The 21,849-nt window shown below is 50.8% G+C and overlaps 2 protein-coding genes and 1 long non-coding RNA gene across 10 annotated transcripts; 1 reads left to right on the top strand and 2 right to left on the bottom strand.

Moving 5' to 3' along the window:
- Positions 1 to 299: 299 nt before the first annotated feature.
- GADD45GIP1 (GADD45G interacting protein 1) lies at positions 300 to 2,182 on the bottom strand. Its single transcript, XM_077859751.1, has 2 exons — positions 1,802 to 2,182; positions 300 to 660 (listed from the first exon to the last, which is right to left on the bottom strand). The coding sequence occupies exons 1-2, from the start codon at positions 2,149 to 2,151 to the stop codon at positions 351 to 353; spliced, it is 660 nt and encodes a 219-aa protein (XP_077715877.1). The 5' UTR covers positions 2,152 to 2,182; the 3' UTR covers positions 300 to 350.
- A 3,234-nt stretch (positions 2,183 to 5,416) lies between these two features.
- Positions 5,417 to 21,577, bottom strand: LOC144290472 (uncharacterized). Of its 8 annotated transcripts, none has more exons than XR_013358104.1 (6): positions 21,178 to 21,576; positions 16,018 to 16,612; positions 14,660 to 15,002; positions 12,595 to 14,099; positions 10,415 to 10,478; positions 5,417 to 5,553 (listed from the first exon to the last, which is right to left on the bottom strand). It is a non-coding gene; the product is annotated as an uncharacterized LOC144290472 (long non-coding RNA). The 8 variants fall into 8 exon arrangements; XR_013358102.1 differs by lacking the exon at positions 5,417 to 5,553 and adding an exon at positions 9,788 to 10,321; XR_013358103.1 differs by lacking the exon at positions 5,417 to 5,553 and having other exon boundaries at positions 9,789 to 10,478; positions 12,595 to 13,353; positions 13,525 to 14,099.
- On the top strand, positions 14,724 to 18,428 carry DAND5 (DAN domain BMP antagonist family member 5). Its single transcript, XM_077859748.1, has 2 exons — positions 14,724 to 15,050; positions 17,429 to 18,428. The coding sequence occupies exons 1-2, from the start codon at positions 14,724 to 14,726 to the stop codon at positions 17,672 to 17,674; spliced, it is 573 nt and encodes a 190-aa protein (XP_077715874.1). The 3' UTR covers positions 17,675 to 18,428.
- Positions 21,578 to 21,849: the final 272 nt, after the last annotated feature.

The following is a 21,849-nucleotide window of genomic DNA, read 5'->3' as shown; positions in this document are numbered from 1 at the left end:
GGCTGCTTCTCCCTGCCCCCCGCCATCACCACCACAGTCTGTTTTGGCTACACTTCCCCCCCTAGTAATTGGCTAATTACTGGAGATTAATGTTGGTAAACAGAAGCCTTCTTCTCTTCTGCCATCTGCTCCTGCATTATTTTCCCCCACCGCAACCCCTTTTCTTCCCCTGAAGCCCCAGTTAGCATGGCCTAGAGTCCCCAAGGAGGACTGGGGAAGCCAAGCCCAGAAGGGTGGGGGGCTCCTGGCCACAGGTGTTGGGGCGCTGAGGAAGGGGCATGATGAGAGAGGACACAGAATTCTCCAGGGCTGGGGCCATCAGGTGGCAGGTTTTATTGGGAAAGGCTAGCTCAGGAGCTGGGTGCTGCAGAGTCTTGGGCCATAGCAGTGGCCAGTGCCGCAGCTCGTGCCTCCTTCTTCTGTCTTTGTTTCTCCTCCTTGAGGCGTTTGCGCTGCTGCTTCTCCAGGTCCTGCAGCAGCTCCTGGAAGCGGGCACTCCTTGGGTCCACGTGGTAGCCCAGGCGCTCCTGGGCCTCGGCCTGCAGTCGGGCCCGCCTCTCCTTGTCTGCCTGTTCCTTCTCCCTGCGCTCCTGCTGCTGCCGCCGCCAGTTCTCAATCATCTGTGGCATCTTGGCCATGCGCTCTGCAATGAGCTGCTCCCTGCAGGGGAGGGTAGAGTGGTGAAGATAGCAAGAGCCAGCCAGAAGAGGAGCACCCATCCAACCACAGCCCACCCCTAGTCTGCCCACATTCTGATTCCTCTAACTCAGATGAAAAACTGGGAAGGCTTCCGGGGGTCGTTAAAACTGTCAGGAAAAGTCCTTGACAAGCGAAGTAACAGGCAGGAGAGGTGGATTAACTTGTGTATGACCCTGAGCACAAGAGCACTAAACCCCTCAGGGGAGACCTCAAGTCAACTCAGTGTTTCACTGAGCTGTCTACTGAGCCATCCCAGAGCTACACACCATATGGCGTTTCCCACAGCACACTCTCATCCTGCAGACATCGCTGAGCACCTCCTGTATGCCAGGCCCAGTTGTAAAGGCAAGAAATGGATTGGATCTTTCCTTCCAGTTCTGTGAGTTTGTAGGTGCCAGTCACAGTCCCCATTTTGAGGATTAGAAACATGAAGCTGAAAGATCTAAAGCCCCACAGCAGGGTTATCCAGCTGGGATGGGACAGAGACTGAGGTTCACATTCTAGCTCCACTGTTCATTGATGGGGTGACTAGACATATGACTCCAAACTTCCAGGCCTCAGTTTCTCATCTCTAAAATGAGGGTGATGCTCTCGTACTCCTACAGCTATTACGAGGACAAGAACAATGAAAACCAGGAGGGCACTTGGCCTGCTCCCTCCCGAAGTGGCAGCATCCCGACTTTCTTTCCTAGTCTTGAGTTCTTTCAAGCCCAATGCTTAAGACCTGTCTCCAAGTCCAACCTCTGCATTGATTCCAGGCCCCATCACTTCCCATTCGTCCCCCGCCACACTGACCTTAGCATATTCCTACCTCAGGGCCTTTGCACCAGCTGTTCCTGCTACCAGGAACACTCTCCCTAAGATCTCCCCACCGCTATGTCTGGTCAAGTCCCTAAGGATCGAGTTCTTAAGAGAGTTTCTAGGTCTCACAAGCCAGAGTCGCTCTGCAGCACACATATTTTCCACCCAATTTTATCTTCCTAATGGTTCACTGTTGCCATCTGAAATTATCTTGTTCTCTGCTATGTGCTCAGCACCTGGGAAAGCCTTGCACACAGGAGGGCCTCCGCCCACAGCCCCGCGCCTGCCCGACCGCACACACCTGGCCTGACGCTTCTGCTCCGCCGCCAGCTGCTGCACCCGCAGCGACTCCTGCATGGCCGCGAGGCTCGGGCACCATTCGCGCTCCTCAGCTTCCAGCTCGCGCAGCTGCTCCCGCGACGGCCACAGAGAACCGGGGGCCACCCCGGAGGCGGCGCCGTGCCGCGCGAACTGCTTGGCCGCATAGCGCGGCCCCAGCTGCCAGCGCGGGGTCAGCGGGTCGTCCGGGTCTGGCCACCAGGGCCCTGGCAAGCGGCGTGGGGGCGGCGGCGCCCGGTAATCACGGGAGCCGCGGCCCAGGTTCGCCGGCAGCCCTAGCAGGCAGCGCGCCCGCCGCACGGGCGCCGCCATCTTGGCTGTGCGGGGTCCTCGCGGGCCGGCCGGGCTGGCCACCGCACTGCCTGCGCGCGAGGTCCGATGGCCGCCGGGGCGGAGCGAGGGGCGTCCTGTGCCCCAGCCCCAGGCAGGGGAGAGAAGGGGGTAATATATTTTTATACATCTCAAACATACATTTTTTTATACATCTCATCTCTTATTTATTTTAAATAAAATTTAAAATTTTATTTTAGTAGCTATTTCTTAAAATTATACCAAATTTTACTTTTATACATTTAAAGTAGCATTTGATTTCTTTCAAAATTTAAATGTCTAAATTTCAAACTACTTAAAAATTTAAATATTGCTTCAGTTTGAATTTCAATCTACATATTACTTTATATTTTAACTAGAGTCTTTTTAAGATGTTCGTTAAAATATTTAAATTCCATTTTAAATACTCGAATATTGTTCATACATAACATTAGATATTTATTTTTATGCTTTATTTTGTGCTTTTAAATTTGATTTTGAAGGGACGCCTGGGTGGCTCAGGGATCGAGTCTCACATCACTCTCCCTACCTGGAACCTGCTTCTCCCTCTGCCTGTGTCTCTGCGTCTCTGTCTCATGAATAAATAAAATATTAAAAAAAATTTTTTTTAAGATCTCAAGATTTTCATTTTAAAGAATTATTTAAAGCCTCACCAAGACAATTATTTTAAATATTTAAATTTATACTTTAAAATATTTAAAGTATGATTAAGATATTTCTGTAGAAATTTTATTTTAAATTTTATTGTAAACATCTTGTTGCTTTGTGCCTTTTAATTTTTAAACATTTATTTGAGAGAGTGAAAGAACACAAGCAGGGGGAGTGGCAGAGGGCAAGGGAGAAGTAGGTTCCCTGAAAGCAGGGCTCAATCCCAGGACCTCCAGATCATAACCTGAGCCAAAGGCAGATGCTCACCCACTGAGCCACCCAGGCGCCCCTAATTTAATTATTCATATTTAAAAATATTTAAAATATTTAACCATGGGGTAGCAATTAAACAGTGTTTTTTGAAAACAGGATTTCTGCCTTAAAAAGAAAGGAAATTCGGGGACACCTGGGTGGCTCAGCGGTTGAGCACCTGCCTTTGGCTCAGGACATGATCCCAGGGTCCTGGGATCAAGTCCCATATCGGGCTCCCTGCGTGGAGCCTGCTTCTCCCTCTGCCTATGTCTCTGTGTCTCTCATTAATAAATAAATAAAATCTTAAAAAAAAAAAAAAAAAAGGGAAGGAAGGAAGTTCTGTCTCATGATACAACACGGATGAACCTGGAAGACATTACGATGAGTGAAATAAGCCAGTCACAAGAGGACGTATTTTATGTGATTCTGCTTATATGAGGTCTTTGGAATAGCCAAATTCATAGAGACAGAGAGTAGAATGGTGGTTGGCAGGGACAGAAGAGACAAAGAATGGGAGTTAGCGTTTAATGGGGATAGAGTATCTGTGTGAGAAGATGAAAAAGTTCTGGAGATGGATGGTGATAATGGTCGGACAACAATGTGAATGTGCTTAATAGCACTGAGCAATACACTTGAAAATTACCAAAACGATATGTTTTATGTTCTGTATATTTTATCTCACACCCACAGATGAATTGTGAACTAGGAAGCCTGGAGAAAAATGTTTATAATTTATAGTCGCACCATATATATATCATTTATGTCCATCCCAAACTGGAAACAGCTGGCACCCCAAGTCCATTCACAGCAGAATGGAGACCTGTTTTGATGTTTCAACAAACAGAATGCTACACAGGAATGCAAGGGCAGAAATTACAGCTGGGTGTGACCTCAACATGGGTGATTCTCAGGGACATCATTTGCAAGAAAGGAAGCAGGACCCAAGTGGTTCCTGTGCATAAGGGAATGTTTTTCATTGTGTAAAGTTTACACAAATTGTTCTTTTTATGTAAAGTAGAAAAATCCTGGTGTCATTATGGATGCACACCTTTAGGGGTAAACGGTAAAAGCAAGGCAGCCATCATTCTGGAAACCAAGATGGGACACTTCTGGTGGGGATGAGGGCGCGTCCAGATGTGGCGGGGGGGAAGAGGGTCACTCGGTAACAGGTCACTGAGCTGGACATTCCCGTTCTGTTTGCTCTTCTCCAAGTGGACTGTATTTAATGTTATTTCTTGATCTGGGCTACGGTGGTGCCTGAGTTAAAATTATTCTGTAAGCTGTGTATGTGTGGGCTGCATACTTCCCTGTAGATTTATTATATTTTGTAAGTGAAAAAAATAAAAATACAAGCAACAAAAAAGACTACAGTGAGCAGTCGTACAACCACCTGTCTCCCATGCCCTCCACCCCCGCCAGAGCTCCTCCCCCCACTTGTGTTAGGTTCTTATGTATCCTAGAGCATTGCTTTAGACATTGTCATTTACAGTGTTAATGAATTATTTTGCAAGGGCAGATGAGTACAGTCACATATGTCATCACCCAGAGTTAACAGATATTAACACGTTGACTAGATTGCTTCAGATCGTTTCTTTAAATGGAAGTATAGTTGACATAACAATATTCTATTAGTTTCAGGTGTTCAACGTAGTGATTTAACAATTACATACATTGCAAAATGCTCACCACTATAAGTGTAGTCACCATCTGTCACCATACAATGTTGTTACAATATTATTGACTATGTTCCCTATGCTGTTACTTGTCATCCCTCTAACTTTATTTTATAAAGTTTGTACATCTTAACCCCCTTCACCTATTTTACCCATCCTTCCACTCCCCCTCCCCTCAGGTACCCACCTTCAGATCTTTTATTTTATTTATTTTTTAAACTCCTTTTATTTATTTATTTGTTAAAGATTTTATTTATTTATTAATGAGAGACACACAGAGAGAGAGAGAGAGAGAGGCAGAGACACAGGCAGAGGGAGAGGCAGGCCCCATGCAGGGGCCTGATGTGGGACTCGAACCCCGGGACTCCAGGATCAGGCCCTGGGCCAAAGGCAGGTCCTGAACTGCTGAGCCACCCAGGGATCCCCCTTTTTTAACTCCTTTTAATAAGACTTGCCCTCTACTATGAAAGCCTCCAATGATGAGTAAGGCCTCCACGTACAAATGCCACCCCTTCCCTCCCCACCCTTCTCAGGAGTAACAATTATTTGGAAATTAACTTATTCTTCCAGGACCAAACTTGATGTATTTGCTGCTTACCTGGAGTCTTGAAAACAATATGCAACATATATTTTTATTTTTTTAAAAGATTTTATTTATTTATTCATGAGAGACACAGAGAGAGAGACAGAGACACAGGCAGAGGGAGAAGTAGGCTCCATGCTGGGAGCCCGATGTGGGACCCGATCCCAGGATCTGGGATCACGCCCTGAGCCAAAGGCAGATGTTCAACCGCTGAGCCACCCAGGCGTCCTGCAACATATATTTTTAAACGGTTTAATGGTATTTGGAAAGTATTGGTTTGCAACTTTTCTCCCTCAACTTCACACTTTCCAGGTGTTTCCACGTGCATCCCTGGAGATTTACTGTACATGTTGGGTAGCTGTTTTTCACACTATGGGTCATGGGACCCATTATTGACTCAGGAAGTCAATGAGGTGGGTTACAACTAGCATTTATTTATTTTCAGGTTTACAAGAAGGGAAGAATCGTTCATAGAAAACTTTTTATTTCAAAAATTGTTTATTTAAAAACTTGTGACAGGGGCACCTGGGTGACTCAGTGGTTGAGCGTCTGCCTTTGGCTCAGGTCATGATCCCGGGGTCCCGGGATTGAGTCCTGCATCGGGCTCCCGGCATGGATCCTGCTTCTCTCTCTGCCTATGTCTCTGCCTCTGTCTGTGTTTATCTCATGAATAAATAAATAAAATAAAATCTTTAAAAAATATATCAGGTTGCATCACATGTAGTAAGGATAAGTATCTTTTGGTAAAACCTTTATTTCTATCACATATACATGGACGTATATACTGGTGTTCCAGTTGCAAATGATGCAACAAACCTTGCCCAAACAACTACTTTGATTATGCTCATAGAGTGTGTAAATCAAGAATTTGATTATCAGGCACCTGGGTGGCTCAGTGGTTGAGCGTCTGCCTTTGGCTCAGGTTGTGATCCTGGGGTTCTGGGATTGAGTCCCACATTGGGCCCTCCCCACAGAGAGCCTGCTTCTCCCTCTGCCTATGTCTCTGCCTCTGTGTGTGTGTGTGTGTGTGTGTGTGTGTCTCATGAATAAATAAATAAAATCTTAAAAAAAAAAAAAAGATTTTGGTTATCAACAATAGCCAAACTCTGGAAAGAGCCCAAATGTCCATGGACAGATGAATGGATAAAGAAGATGTGGTGTATGTATATACAATAGAATATTACTTAGTCACCAAAAAGAGTGAAATCTTGACATTTGCAATGATGTGGATAGAACTAGAGGCTATTATGCTAAGCAAAATAAGTTCGAGAAAGACAAATATATGATTTCACTCATATGTGGAATTGAAGAAACAAAACAGATGAACATATGGGAAGGGGGAAAAGAGAGAGAGGGAAACAAACCATAAGAGACTCTTGACTATAGAGAACAAATTGAAGGTCAATGGAGGGTCGATGAGCCAGATGGGTGGTGGGTATTAAGGAGGGCACTTGTGATGAGCTCTGGGTGTTGTATGTAAGTGATGAACCACTGAATTCTACTCCTGAGCCAATATTGCACTGTATGCTAACTAGAATTTACACAAAATTTTGCAAAAAGAAAAAAAAAATATTTTGAGTAGGGCATGGTGGAGATGGCTTGTCTCTGCTTCATGCTTTCTGCAGCCTCAGCTGGGAAGAATTTGAAGTTGAATGAATTGATGCCTGGCTACCAGAATCATCAGAAGGCCTCTCCCTTCATTCATGTCTCATCATTGATGCTGGCTGAAGTCTCAGCTGGGCTATTGGCCGAATATCCTCTACCAAGTGCTTTTTTCGGTGTGAGCCAATTTGAGCTTCCTCACAACATGGTAGCTGGGTCCCACCTGCAGGGGGCTAAAGTGCATGATGTTTTTATGATGGAATCTCAGGAGTCACATGACATCATTTCTGCTCTATTCTATTGGTGGAGCCAATCATAAAATTGTCTAGGTTCAAGGGGGAGGGGTCAAAGATTGTCAGGCAAGCAAAGGATTTTCCAGGTCATGTACAAAGAATTGTATGTAGAACATGTGGGCTTGGGCCTATTGTGGAGGTGTCTTTGGAAAGTACCTCTAGTTCACAATAAAAAGTGTATTTCTCACTGCATTTTGTTGTAAAAAAATAGTTAAAAACAGTTTTCAGAAAATCTCTGCTCAGTATTGTTCGTGGTATGAATAGGCTATAATTATTCCAGCAGGCTGCTTTTTAAAAAAGATTTTATTTATTTATTCATCAGAGACACACAGAGAGAGACAGAGACATAAGCAGGGGGATAAGCAGGCCTTCTCCATGCAGGGAGCCTGATGCGGGACTTGATCTTAGAACCCCAGTATCACACCCTGAGGTGAAGACAGATGCTCAACCACCTGGCCACCCAGGCGCCCCCAGCAGGCTGTTTTGATGAACATTTGGTTCCAATTTTTGATTGCAGAAATAATGCTGTAGTGAGCCTTCCTATTGGTGTCCCCATGTGCCCATGGGAAGGTTTCCCTGGTGTGCCCCCCAAATACAAATCTTTCCCCAAAGTTTGCTGAGAGACACATGGCCAGTGTGGTTGAAGTCTAAGTGAATGAAGGGATAGAGGGAGGAGGTGCATTGAAGAGTGATAGGCAGAGAGGCCAGCCATGTATGCTTTATAGGCATGGTGAGGCGCTGGGTTTTATTCCAAGGGCAATGGGGAGCCATGGGACGTCTTTGAGCAGAGAAGAGATGGATATGATTTATGGTTCTCCTCTGGCTGCTGAGAGGACAAGACATTGAGTGGGGCAACATGTGGAAACAGGAAGAACCATTAGGAGGTAGAAGGAGGCACATGGTCCCTGACCTGCCCTGGCCTCAGGGCTTTTGCATTACCTTTGCTGTTATGATGCCTAAAACTATCTTCCAGGATCTTTTTTTTTTTTTTAATTTTTATTTATTTGTGATAGTCACAGAGAGAGAGAGAGAATGAGGCAGAGACACAGGCAGAGGGAGAAGCAGGCTCCATGCACCGGGAGCCCGACGTGGGATTCGATCCCGGGTCTCCAGGATCGCGCCCTGGGCCAAAGGCAGGCGCCAAACCGCTGCGCCACCCAGGGATCCCTCTTCCAGGATCTTTATATGGCAGGCTCTTTCTTGTCATTCATGTTTAACTCTGCAGTCACCTCCTCTACTTTTTGAAACTTTGAAGAGATTGGTAATGAAGTAGAGCTGGTCCTTGACCTCAAACAGCTCACAGTCTTTTGGGTGAGACACACAGATAATTTTAATGGAGGTGAAAGAAGTAAGTTCCCGCACTGGGGCTGATGCACAGCCAGATGTGGGATATCTGAGCCACCGTTTCCTACCAGGCCAGGAAATTTGGGATCCACTCTAAGAAACACCAGTTTAGAAGTTAGAACTTTGATGTCAAAGTTTCAGCCACTGGCCAGGGCTCTGCACATAGCGGGGCCAAATGGAACTGGGGTGGGGTGGGGGTGGGGGGTGGGGGGTGGGGGGGTGCAGAAGGGGAGACTTCTGAGGGTAGGTAAATTTTTTTTATTAAGATTTATTTATTTATGATAGACATAGAGAGAGAGAGAGGCAGAGACACAGGAGGAGGGAGAAGCAGGCTCCATGCCAGGAGCCCGACGCGGGACTCGATCCCGGGACTCCAGGATCGCGCCCTGGGCCAAAGGCAGGTGCTAAACCGCTGAGCCACCCAGGGATCCCCCGGGTAGGTAAATTTTAAGTAAAATTTCCACAGCATAAAATTAATCTTTTTTTTCAAAGATTGTATTTATTCATGAGAGATGCAGAGAGAGGCAGAGACATAGGCAGAGGGAGAAGCAGGCTCCCTGGGGGGACCCTGATGTGGGATCGGGTCAGGATCCTAGGATCATGATCAGAAGCAAAGGCAGATGCTCAACCACTGAGCCACCCAGGAGCCCCACATTAATCATTTTAAAGGGAACAATCGAGGGGCGCCTGAGTGGTTCAGTGAGCATCTGACTCTTGGTTTTGGCTGAGGTCTGATCTCAGGGTCGTGAGATGGAGCCCCCTCTCCCACCTCGGGCTCTGTGTTCAGGGTGGAGTTGGCTTGAGATTCCTTCTCTCTCCCTCTGCCTCTCCCACTCATTCTCCCCCCTCCCCCAAATAAATAAAGTGAACAATCCGCGGATGCCTGAGTAGCAGAGTCTGTTAAGCATGTGATTCTTGGTTTCATGATCTTAGGGTTGTGAGAGAGACACACGAGTTGGTTTCTCCCTCTGCCTGTGTCTCTGCCTCTCTGTCTCTCTGTGTGTGTGTCTCATGAATAAATAAATAAAATCTTAAAAAAAAAAGGTGGGTGGGGGAATCCCTGGGTGGCTCAGCAGTTTAGCACCTGCCTTCAGCCCAGGGTGTGATCCTGGAGTCCCGGATTGAGTCCCACCTCAGGCTCCCTGCATGGAGCCTGCTTCTCCCTCTGCCTGTGTTTCTGCCTCTCCCTCTCTCTGTGTCTCTCATGAATAAATAAATAAAATCTTAAAAAAAAAAAAAAGAGAGAGACACGAGTTGGGCTCTATGTTCAGTGGGGAGTCTGCTTGGGATTCTTTCTCCCTCTCCCACCCCTTCTGCACCCCACCCCATGCTTCCTCTCTCTCTCTCAAATAAATAAATCTTTAAAAAATAAAGTGAACAATCCAGTGGCATTTAGAACATTTACAGTGTTGTGTAACCAGCACCTCTATCTAGCTTCAGAGCATTTCCATCACCCTAAAAGGAAATTCCATACCCATGAACAGTCACCCTCTTTCTCCCCCTCCCATCAGTTCCTGGCAACCAGTAATCTACTTTCTGTCTCTATATGGATTTGCCTAAATATGGACATTTCATATAAATGGAGTCATTTGTGACCATTTGTGTTTGAATTCTTTTACTTAGCATATTTTCGAGGTTCATCCATATTGTAAGATATCTCAGTCCTTGTTGGACTGAGTTGTGGCTCCTCAAAATTCATACGTTAGAGTGCAAACTCCCAGTATCTCAGAATGGGGCCATATTTAGAAATAAGGTCTCTAAAAAAGTAATTAAAATGAGGTCAGTAGGGTGGGCCCTAATCTAGTATGCCGGTGTCCTTATAAAAGGAAGAAATTCGGATACAGACTCACATGGGAGGAGGATCATGTGAAGATACAGGGAGAAGATGGTCTTCCACAAGCAAAGGAGAGAGTCCTCAGGAAAAAAAAAAAAAAGACAGAAAAAAACAACACTAACAAGAGTGACCCCTTGATCTCAGATTCCTAGCTTCCAGAACTGTAAGAAAATTAATTTCTGTTAAGCCTCCTAGTCTGGGGTCTCTGTTATGGCAGCCCAAGCAAATTAATATGTAATTAATTATTTTTTACAGCTGAATGATTTTCCATTGTGGATTTTTTTTTTTTTTTGTAGTAACAAGATGGAAAAAAAAAATGCCCTCAAATAGAGGGCTGGTTATTTAAAGTACTGAATACCTACATGATGGAATACTATGCGGGTGTTAAAAAAGAATAAAAGTAAAAAAAAAAAAAAAGAATAAAAGTGTTCTTGGGGCACCTGGGTAGCTCAGTTGGTTAAGTGTCTGCCTTCGGCTTAGCTCATGATTTTAGGGTCCTCCGACTGAGCCCCACATTGGGCTCCCTGCTCATCGAGGCGTCTCCCTCTCCCTCTGATCTTTCCTCTTCTGCGTGTGCTTTCTCTCTCTCTCTCTCTCTTAAAAAAAAAAAAAGAATAAAGGTACTCTATAGATTATGGTTCTCAAAGTTTGGTTCTCAAGATTGTGGTTCTCAGATTATGGTTCTCAGCATCATCACCACCTGGGAACTTGTTAGAAATGCAGGTTCTGGGCAGCCCAGTGGCACGGTGGTTTAGTGCCGCCTTCATTCCAGGGCGTGATCCTGGAGACCCGGGATCGAGTCCCACGTCAGGCTTCCTGCATGGAGCCTGCTTCTCCCTCTGCCTGTGTCTCTGCCTCTCTGTGTGGCTCTCATGAATAAATAAATAAAATCTGTTAAAAAAATGCAGGTTCTGAGGCTCTGTCCCGAAAATCAGATACTCTATCTACAGTGAGCTTTCCAGGAGACACTGATGCATTGCTGAAGTGTGAGAGCCACCGTTGTATAGACCATCCTAGGGGTTTACAGCAGCCCCAAGGTGGTTTTTAAAAACACCAAGGTCTAGATCCCATTTCCAGAGATTCCACTGTAATTGATCTAGAGCAGGGTCTGGGAATGGATTACCCGATTAGAAATAACTCTGATCGGCAGCCAGGAATGTGAACGGCTGATTCGGAGCTAACTCTCAGAAAGAGGAAGTGCAAACATTCAGATGGAGAAGAGTCACGATCCAGATTGTTCCTTGCAGTATTGATTGTGATGATAAAAAATTGGGTGATGGGGCAGCCCCGGTGGCTCAGCGGTTTAGTGCCGCCTTCAGCCCAGGGTATAATCCTGGAGACCCGGGATCGAGTCCCACGTCGGGCTACCTGCATGGAGCCTGCTTCTCCCTCTGCCTGTGTCTCTGCCTCTCTGTGTGGCTCTCATGAATAAATGGATAAAATCTTTTTAAAAAATGGATGATGGAGAAATAAATTTGAGGTATACATGTGCAGTGGAATACTATTTATTCATAAGAGACACAGAGAGGCAGAGACATATACAGAGGGAGAAGCAGGCTCCATTCTGGAAGCCCAATGTGGGACTCGATCCCAGGACTCCGGGATCACACCCCATGCTCAACCACTGAGCCACCCAGGCGCCCCATATCTGTACTTATTTAAATGCCTGAAATAGTTTGCTTAAAAAGCAGGGGCAAGACCAATGGTATAGATTGCTTTCACTGGTACTTGTTTTCTTTTGTTTTGATGCTTAAAACAATTTTTTTTAAGTAGACTCCACACCCAGCATGGAACCACACATGGGTCTTGAACTGAAGACCCTGAGATCAAGACCTGAGCTGAGATCAGGAGTGGAAGCCTAAAGGGGCACCTGGGTGGCTCAGTGGTTGAGCATCTGCCTTTGGCTCAAGTCATGATTCCCAGGGTCCTGAGATGGGAGTTTTGCACTGGGCTCCCTGCCTGTGTCTCTCCTGAATAAATCAATAAATCTTAAAAAAAAAAAAAAAGAAAGGAAAATTTAGTTTTTCTTGGATATCTTTCCACATAAAAACGGCTTCCTTAGCTCTGTACCACTGTGTAGTATTATGGGATTATGCCTTGTGAGTCTGGAGAACAACCAGGCAGCTCCGGGTGGCTGGAGAAAGGGGGAGAGGGTGGGGAAGCAGACAGTGGGGTAGTGGTGATAGGAGTGGATACCTGTGGGCTGCAGTGAGGACCTTGGCTGTTACCGCGAATGAGGTGGGAGCCCTGGAAGGTTCTGAGCAGAGGAAAGAAGTGCCTGGACACCAGTGTCCATGGGCGCCTTCTGGCTGCTGTAGAACAGGGAACAGACTTGGGAGGAGGCAGCAGGAACTGGAACACCAGGGTGGAGGGACCGTGTTGGTTCAAGTGGGACATAATGGCTGTGTCTGGGTAAGGGATCGAGAGAGGAGTGAGAAGTGGAAGGATTCTAGATAGATTTTCTTTTCTTTCTTTTCTTTTCTTTCTCTTTTCTCTTCTTTTCTCTTCTTTTTTTCTTTTCTTTTCTTTTTTCTTTTCTGATTTTTTTTCAAATTTTTATTTATTTATGATAGTCACACACACACACACAGAGAGAGAGAGAGAGAGAGAGAGGCAGAGACAGGCAGAGGGAGAAGCAGGCTCCATGCATCGGGAGCCCAACATGGGATTTGATCTCGGGTCTCCAGGATCCCGCCCTGGGTCAAAGGCAGGCGCCAAACCGCTGCGCCACCCGGGGATCCCTTCTTTTCTGATTTTATTTATTCATGAGACACACACAGACAGGCAGAGACACAGGCAGAGGGAGAAGCAGGCTCCTTGCCGGACTCGATCCCAGGATCCCAAGATCCTAGGATCCTAGGATCACGACCTGAGCCAAAGACGCTCAATCATTGAGCCACTCAGGTGCCCCGCTAGGTAGATTCTGAAGCAGCCGGATTTGCTGTCGTATCAGATCTGGGAGGGGGGCCAGTCAGAGAAAGAGAGGGGTCAGCGGTGCTCCAAAGTTGGGGGCCTTAGCACCTGGCAGGACCTGCCCTCAGGTGGGTCTAGAGGACAGCGAGGGGGCGGGTTGCGGGACGCTCAGGGTCTGGGAGGTAGCCGGGTGGGAGGCAAGCACCCTAGTACCTCCAGGTGGGGCGTCCAGAAGTCGGGTGTTCTGGGCGCCGCCGCCGCGCAGTCCCGAGAGCCGCCGCCAGAGGGCGAGGGCGTCCCGTCGCCGTCCGCAGCTCCGCGGGGCGCGGGAAGGACCCGGCCTGCCGCTTCTCACGACCCCGCGGCCGGCAGCTCCTCGCCTGGGTGCGAAATGGGGCCCACGGAGGTGCCAGGGCCCGGCCCGGACCCCCCCATGCGTCCCGGGGCTCCAAAGCCTGGGATGCGGCTCCCACCTGCTTTATGTGTTTCTGGCACTCCAGCCTCCACCCCCCACTAGGCTGTTCCCACCACCTCCACCACCACCCTCAGGGGTCTGCAAAAATGTCACCTCCTCAGGGAGGCCTTCTCTGACCACCCCGGGGGCAGAAGCCCCCGCCCTGACACCTGTAGGGCACAAACTACTTAAATAACTTCTTAACACTGAAGGCTCTGAAATCATCTTGCCTGCTTTCGGCACCACGATGTCAAATCCGGCGAGGCCCGTGTCTGTCTTGCCGCCCCCCTCTCCCGTGTCTCCAGGGATCAGAATGCCCGGCCTCTAATATGCACTAAAGGAAAAAACAGCTACAATGATGTTTATGGTAGTTTACTCGTGGTTCCACTGGGTATCAGCCTCTATTCCAAGCTGCTTACATGAATCATCTCTGGGGCCCTCAGAGCCACCCGACCAGGTAGGGGGTGTTAACGCATCACATATATCCCCATAACAGAAGAGGAAGCTGAGGCCCAGAGTGGTTACGGGAGTTGCCAGAGGTTGCACAGCTAGAGAGTCCCACCCTTGCAGCTGAAACCCTACCAGCCTGGCTGCAACATCTGGTCTTGCCAACTGGATGGATGGTGCCCCAGACCTGGAAAGAAGCCCCTCGGAGCCTCCAGGCATTGTGCCCCTGAGCCCCTGTTTCCAGATGTGCCTTTCCCGGTCCCCGCAGCCCACACACCCACAGACCCAGCCCCTGATCCCTGCCAGGCTGGGGGGAGGGGTGGGAACCCAGCAGGCCTCAGTTTATTTTCCTCCCCACTGTGGTGGGTTTGCAGAAGTGCCTCCCCAGCTGCCCAGGTTGGGGGCAAGTCATTAAAAGCGGGTCCGAAGGGCTGAGACTCCACTCACCAGACAGCAGGGTTGACTGCCCAGGACCCTGAGCCCAGCCCCGGACTGAATGACAGGCGGACGGATGTTCCTCGGCCAGCTGACCGCTCTCCTGAGCCTGCTCTGTGGGGCCCAGCTGCACGCAGGCTCTGGGACACTGGGACTCCTGGGTCCCCCATCTCAGCTCTGGGCTGCCACCAATCAGACCCAGGCTCTGGGTCGAGGGCTCCCAGGCTCCCAGGTACAATCCTCTGCCCTCAGCAGCTGGAAGGCCTTCTTGGGACTGCAGAAAACCAGGTGGCTGGGGAGAGGTCGCCTGCACCGAGGGCAGGAGGTGGCACCCACCGTGTCTCTGCCGCTGGACCTGCAGGAAGTGGTTCAGGAGATGTGCAGGGCTGTGCCCTTCACTCAGGTGAGGGGTGGGGGAAGGAGGGTGGAGTTCCAGCATGGGCAGAGAGCCCAGACTGTGGTCCTGCACAGATCTGGGGTCAGTCTCCTATCTTCCATCTAAATAACTCCTATTCTCGGTTTCCTGTCTTATAAAATGGGGCATAAGCTTCTCCTACCTGACCATACAGTTACTTCCATCCTGGTCTCTCACCCAAGTCTATTTTCCCATTTAATGGCCAGAAGGCACCTGTGAATACCTGAGTCACATTCCCTCCCTCTTCCCCTCAGAACCCTCCATGGTTCCCACTGCACTCAGCAAAAGCCATGTCTTTCCCGAGGCCCACAAGGCCCTGCACTCTCTACTTGTCACCTCCCTGACCTCGCCTCCTCCTCCTTTCCCCCTCACCCATTTCACTCCTGCCACACCAGACACCTGGCTTTTTATCCAGATACACCAATGTCACATTTACCTCAGGGCCTCTGCACTGGCTGTTCCCTTTTGCCTCTACCATTCCCTCTGACTCCCCAGCATTCTGTGGCTCCTTCTCTCACCTCCTTCAGGTTTTTACTCAAATATCACTTAGAAATGCAGCACCTTTCACCCTGTTCCCCTTTTCTGCTTTATTTCTCGCTGTAGAACGCATCATCACCTAACATATAAAACTGATTTTGTGATTGCATTTATCATGTCTCCCTCACTAGGATCTCTTCTCCACCAGGGCAGGGATTTTTATGCCCTATTCACTTCTATAGCCCCATCCATCCCCAGGCCTGTGAGCAGAGCTAGGCCTACACTCAGGGTTTCTTGAATGAATAAATGAATGTATAAATAATAGTATCTGCCTCCTAAGGGTTATTGGGCAGTCAAATGAGACAGGTATGTTTATGGGCATTCAGTCAGTGCCCCATAAGAGCCGTGCGAACTCATGGTGTGTGTTTAGAGCCCCGGCTTTGGTGCCAGGTGTACCTAGCTTCAAAATCAGCCTTACCTGATGATTTCTGTGTGATCCAGGGGAAATGGATTCCCTTCTCTGAGCCTCACTTCCTATCTTTGAAAAACAGACTTAACGATAGATGTGATTTCATGCACAGTGTTTGGAACCATGCCCTTCAAGGCGTCAGCTCCCCAGGCCTCCTGGCTTATTATTCATTCAGCAAATTTTTGCTGAGTCCAGGTGATGCGGTGGTGATTGCATGGCCTTGGACCAGTTCCCTGGCCCTGAATCCTGCCCCCATTGGCCTGTACAGCCATGCACACTGCACACAGCAGAGGGAAACCCTGGCCTGGGGTCCAGCTGTATGCCCTGGGGTGACAGAAAGACATTCTAAGGGTTAGCAGCCCCTTCAGCAGCTGTGTGGCTTTAGGTGAGGGGTGGCTCTGAGCCTCCGTTTCCTCATCTGTAAATAAGGATCATAATGTTTCAGCTTGTAGCATTGTGGGAGGAGTGAGTTCATCTAAGGTGAGCAGCACGGGCCCAGCATGGTGTTAGAGCTCAGCAAGTGTTGGCTTTTGTTCTGATGTGCCTCAGAGGTTATGGCCATAAACAAGGCAGAGAGAGTCCCCGTCTCCAAGTAGCTTGTATTCTAGGAGAGAACAACAGAAAAGAGACAGAACTAGAAATTACTAGGAGTCCGTGAAGAAAGGGATTGGCTGGCTGAGATAGAGACCACCAGGGGGTGACATATCCCTTGGGGGTGCTTCTGAGAAAGGATGAGTTGGGATAAGCTCAGGGAAAGGTAGAGGGAGGAGTGGTCCAGGTCCAGGGCTCAGCAGGGGCAACAGGTCAGAAGTGGGCTTGCAAGTTTGGTGCCTTGGAGGAGCAAGGAAGAGAGTGGGGTGGTTAGGGCAGGGTGACCGAGGGGAGGAGGGTTGACAATGGGGGCAGGACAGGGCTGCAGGAATGCAGGGTTTAAACAGAGAAGGGCCATGATCTAGGGGTGAGTTGATAGAGCCACTTAGTTGGAAGGGATCATAGGAGGAACTTTTATTGAACACTAACTGTGTGCTAGGCAAGGGGCTAAGGGTTTTCTGTTTAATGCCCCCAGGCCCCTGTAATACCGCCCCTTCCTGCAATCCCTCATCCCTAGAGGTGGTAGCAGATTCCTATCGATGCCAGTCCCCGGGCGACCTCATCATTGTCTCCTGCTTGGGAGAAGCAGCCCTTCCCTATATTAATCCTCTCTGTTGAAAGGGCTAGATTGGTTTCTCTTCTTCCTGGTTGAACTTGCATGATTTTACAGCTGAGGAAACAGGACCAGAGAGGTTGAGTAGCTTGCTCCGAGTCACACAGCCAGCAGATGGCAGTTGGGATTTGAACGCCAGGGTGGAAGTAGATGGGAGATGATTCTCACCATTCTGGTCCCATAATCCACTGCCCTTGACCCATCTTCCTGCCCCAGGTGCTATCTCAGCCCGGCTGCACGGCAGTTCACCTCCGCAATCACCTCTGCTTTGGCCACTGCTCCTCCCTCTACATCCCCAGCTTGGACCCTGCCCCACTCGTCCTCTGCAACAGCTGTGTGCCCACTCGCCAGCGCTGGACACCTGTGGTCCTGTGGTGTCGGGCGAGCAGCCCAGCCTCCCGTCGAAGGATGAAGATGTCTACTGTGCTGGTTGAAGGGTGTCAGTGCAGCCCGAAGGCATGATCTGAGCTTGATGGATGGACACATCTTGGAGAGATGTGGGGCGGGGGGACATGTGCCCAGAAAGACACCAGCCTGGATCACGAGCACTGGGTCAAGAGACCAGGGACACAGGGACAGCCAGACAGGGCTCCAGAGTCCTTGCCCTGCTCCCGGGGACAGCACACGCATGCCTAGCTGTGAGGGTGGACCACTCATAATCATAGCACACACTTATGGAGCGCTCAGTTTGCCAGGCCCTGTACTAAGCATCTGACACGCACTATCTCATGTCACCCTCAGAGTGGCTCAGTGAGATAGATGTTAGTATCATCCCATTTCGCAGAGAAGGAAACTGAGGCTCTAAGAGGCAAAGTCACTCGCTCAGGTCACACAGCGATCTGGCACTTGAATCTTAGGCAATGTGGCAACTGATTTTAACCACCAGGCTGGACCCCCTCTCATAGAATGAAAGACACACTCCTAGATGCAGGGAGGACAGATCGTCACACACAGACCAGGAGACACAGTGATGATCTCCGTCCTAGGGACCCCAAGGAACCAAGGCAGGGAGGCCCACATAGCTGCTGGGGACAACGTGGGCTCCCCAAATCAGGGGCAGGACCCGTGTGATCTCAGCGGCCCCTCCTGCCTCGCACCCTTAAGTCTCCACACAGTGTGGCATTAAACAGGAACCATAAAGGTTGGCCAAACCCAGTGGTGTATGTGTGTGTGTGTATGTTCCTCCAACTGGGGTTCCCTGGGAGCGGGTGCCTGTTTTGGGGTGTGGGCATCAGGGGTGTTCCTTCCTTAGCTGGGCACAGGGTCTGCAGCACATGAGGGCAGCCTGGCTTTGGGCGGCTGGAACCAGGGCCCTAGCAGATGGGCCCGTCTGGCACAGACGCAGGGACATGTGGCGCTGTCAGGGTTGCCTCCAAATGCCCCCCGGAGCGCGGGGCGGGGTGGGGGGTGGCCAGGCCCCTCTCAGCCTTCTTCCTGCCTCAGGAAGGAAGGCCCCAGGTGAGGGGAGCAGAAGGAGGGGACCCGAGGAAACAGATGGGCCAGCAGGGCGTGGGAGCCTATGACCTCTGACCCTACAGGCCTGCACAGAGGGGTGGGAACAGGCCAGGCAGCCAGCTCCCAAGGCCCCGCTCCAAGGGCCCTGGGTGGGGGAGGGTCATGAGAGGCCCACAGGGGGCGCACTCTCCCTCCTCCCTCCAGGGTTCTGTGCCAAACCCCAGGCAGAGTCCGAGTGGGCAGCTCAGACCTGGCACCATGGGCACCCCTCTCTCTGGCAGGCACGAGGAGCCTGTTTCTCCCCGTGCCCCCCCCCCCCCCGTTCAGCTGTGCCCACCTCCTGCCAGCCGGGGAGCCAGCTGGGAACCTTGGTGCCAGGGGGCCCCCGGAGTCCCTGCCCCCTCCTGGGCAGTGCCAGCCGGCCCCCACCCCCGCCCCCCAGGCCCAGTAATGGGTGGGTAATGAGTGCTGGGGGAGCGGGGGAGGGGCAAGGGATGCAGGTGCCACAGGCTCTGGCACGGGGGCCGCTAATCAGGTTTGCCAACGCCATCTGTCACCGCGCGAGCATCTGGGGCTCAAGGTGACCCTGTCACCCTCAGTTACAATTATGAGTTTGGCATCTGTATTAAAGCCCGCCAGCCGGCCAGGCAGGGGAGGGCTGGGGTGGGCACGGGGGTGCACGGCAAGCCCTGTCCCGGGGGTCCTGTTCCCAGGGGCTGCATAGCTGCCAAGGCACGGGGCTTCTCCATGCTTGGGGGAGTTTGTGTGTGTATGTGTGCGTGTGTGCGCATGTGTGTACGCCTGTGCCAGCCTCCACAATTCTGTGAGTGTGTCTGGATGCAGGGCACAGAACCCAGGGTGTCCTGGGTTTTTGTGTGTCTCTGGGTATGGTGGCTGTGTGTCTGAGCTTGGTGGGAGAGGGGGTGGCTCTGAGACTGCATGGGTGCAGAAAGGAACATGGGTCCGTGTGCTGGGAGAGGACAGTATGGCAGTTCCAGGTTTCTTTAGGTGATGTTGTGTTGCCGGGTTGTAAGTGTGTGCGTGTGTGCGTGCGTGTGATTGTACATGTGCATCTGCAGTGTGTGGCGCTGTTCATGTGATGGTCACAGGCTATATGTTTTGGGGTGTGGGTCTGTAAGATCCTTTTGAAGTGTGTACATGTAAACACACAGGGGCAGTGGCTGGGCGAGGCTCTGTGTGGTCACCGAAGGGCTCATCTTCTGTCCTTCAGCTTGTTCCTGCCCTCACCAACCCCTGCTGCCCGGGGTCGAATGTGGGAGGCTTCCAGAAGGTAGGGGGCTGACTCTGAGGAAGGCGCTGGGCTCTAGGTTCTTGATCTGAATTCTACATCGTTGTTTTTAGATTCTGGAAGATAGGATGTCTAGGTCCTGGCATTTGAATTTTAAATTCTGAAACCGGAGTTCTGGGATCTGGATTCTAGATCTTGGTATCTGGGATTCTAGATTCAGATTCTGGCTTCCGAGAGCTGATTCTAAATTCTGGGATCTGAATTTCAAGGTCTGAATTCTGGGTCCGGGTTCTCGCTTCTGGACCTTGGCTTTGGGTCTCTCCAAGCTCCTGCTAAGCTGGGCCTGTCCTCTCTGCCCTTCTATTCAGGCTGGGCCAAGGGGCCTCCCACCATCTCGCCACGTGATGGGTGCAGAGACCACACATGGCCACCAGGGGACACCCTTGGTCCAGGTTTGGGCCAAATTGACCCAGACATCCAGGAGGTAGGGGAACACCCTGGCCTGGCTTGACCCAGCCCTTTGAGGCAGAGCGAGGTTGGGCTTCACTTGGTTCCCTTCCCTTCCCAAAGTCTACTGATGACAGATGTCTGTATGTCATACATGGAGAAGTGGACCCTGCAGCCCCAGGGACCCCCAATCTGGACCAGGGGGGCAGGAAGCGGTCAATGGGACAGACCAGGGGAAAGGCACATGTGGGTCAGAGAAGATGTCACTGAATGTAGGGAGACATGTGTGGATGAGACAGAGAATTCTGTGTTTGGGGTGGGTACATATGACACTGTTCCCTGGAGCGTGAGCCTGTGTGGTGATGTGTGTCCATGTGTGACCAGGACCACATGTCTGGCAGAGTCCTTCCGAGATGGTGCATCTGTGGGGCTCTATCTGTAACTGTCGTGATGCTGTGGGGTAGGAGTCCCTGTCATGGGTGTGCCTGACTGTAACCACGACTGTCTCCGGATGTCTGTGGATGTGTATCCGTAGATATCACAGTGTCCCTGAAGTTGTCTCAGAGTGCCTGGACAGTGTCCCCAAGGACTGGATCTCTGTATCGATGGTGTCTTGTAACCCGGGTGTGAAGATGTGTAGGGCAGAGGTTTGGTGCTGAGAGTGTCAAGCAGGGGGAGGCAAGGCATGGAAAGAAAAATAAGCAAAGGGGAGTGGAGAAGGGACTGAGGTGGGTGGGCCCCGAGACCCTGGGAGCACTCCCTTCATTTCCATCCTGGGTCTCCTGGCCCTCCGTCTGGCTGGGTCTGCTCCCACCTCTCAGCGTCTCCAACTTTGTCTGGGGTCCTGCTCCTCTGCCTCCTCCCGTTGCCAGGCGCGGGCCGGGCACCGCGGGGCTCCGTTCCCAGCCTCCGTCTTCCATCTCGACCCCCGGCTCTGCCTCTCCTTGGGCCTCCTCCTCTGTCCGTCTTTCCTCGCTTGTGCATTTCTCTCCATCTCGCAGGTCTCTGCCATCTCCGTCTCCAGAGCTGTCTCTCCCCCTTGTCTTCGAAGCCTCCTCTCTCCCACCTGCAGCCCTGTGCGTCTCCCCACCTCTTGTCTCTCCCCGCCTCCCATCTCTCCCCATCTCTGTCTTTCTCCGCCCCGTCCCCGGTCTCTGCCGGCCCGGGTGGGTCCGGGTGGGTCCCGGACAGCCTGGCCCGGGCGCCGCGACGAACAATGCCCCATTCACGCGGCCCGTCGGCGCCATGGCAACGCGCCCGCCCCGCCCTCCCCGCGCGCGGGCCGCGCGTGCCAAGAGGATGCCATGGTTACGTCAGGCGCGTGCCCGCCCCGCGCGCCGCCGCCCCGCGCGCTCCTGAGGGGGCCGGGCCAGCAGGGGGCGCCCGGCCGCAGCCTCTGCCTGGAGTCCGGTGGGACCGTCCTTCCCGGGGCCTTCAGGGACTCGGTGCCTCAGTTTCCCGTTCTGTAAACCGGCAGGGATGGGCA

This window comes from Canis aureus, chromosome 19, assembly GCF_053574225.1.
Source record: "Canis aureus isolate CA01 chromosome 19, VMU_Caureus_v.1.0, whole genome shotgun sequence".
Lineage (NCBI taxonomy): Eukaryota > Metazoa > Chordata > Mammalia > Carnivora > Canidae > Canis > Canis aureus.
The sequence above is the reverse complement of the archived record's forward strand: the minus strand, read 5'-3'. Positions and strand labels throughout refer to the sequence as shown.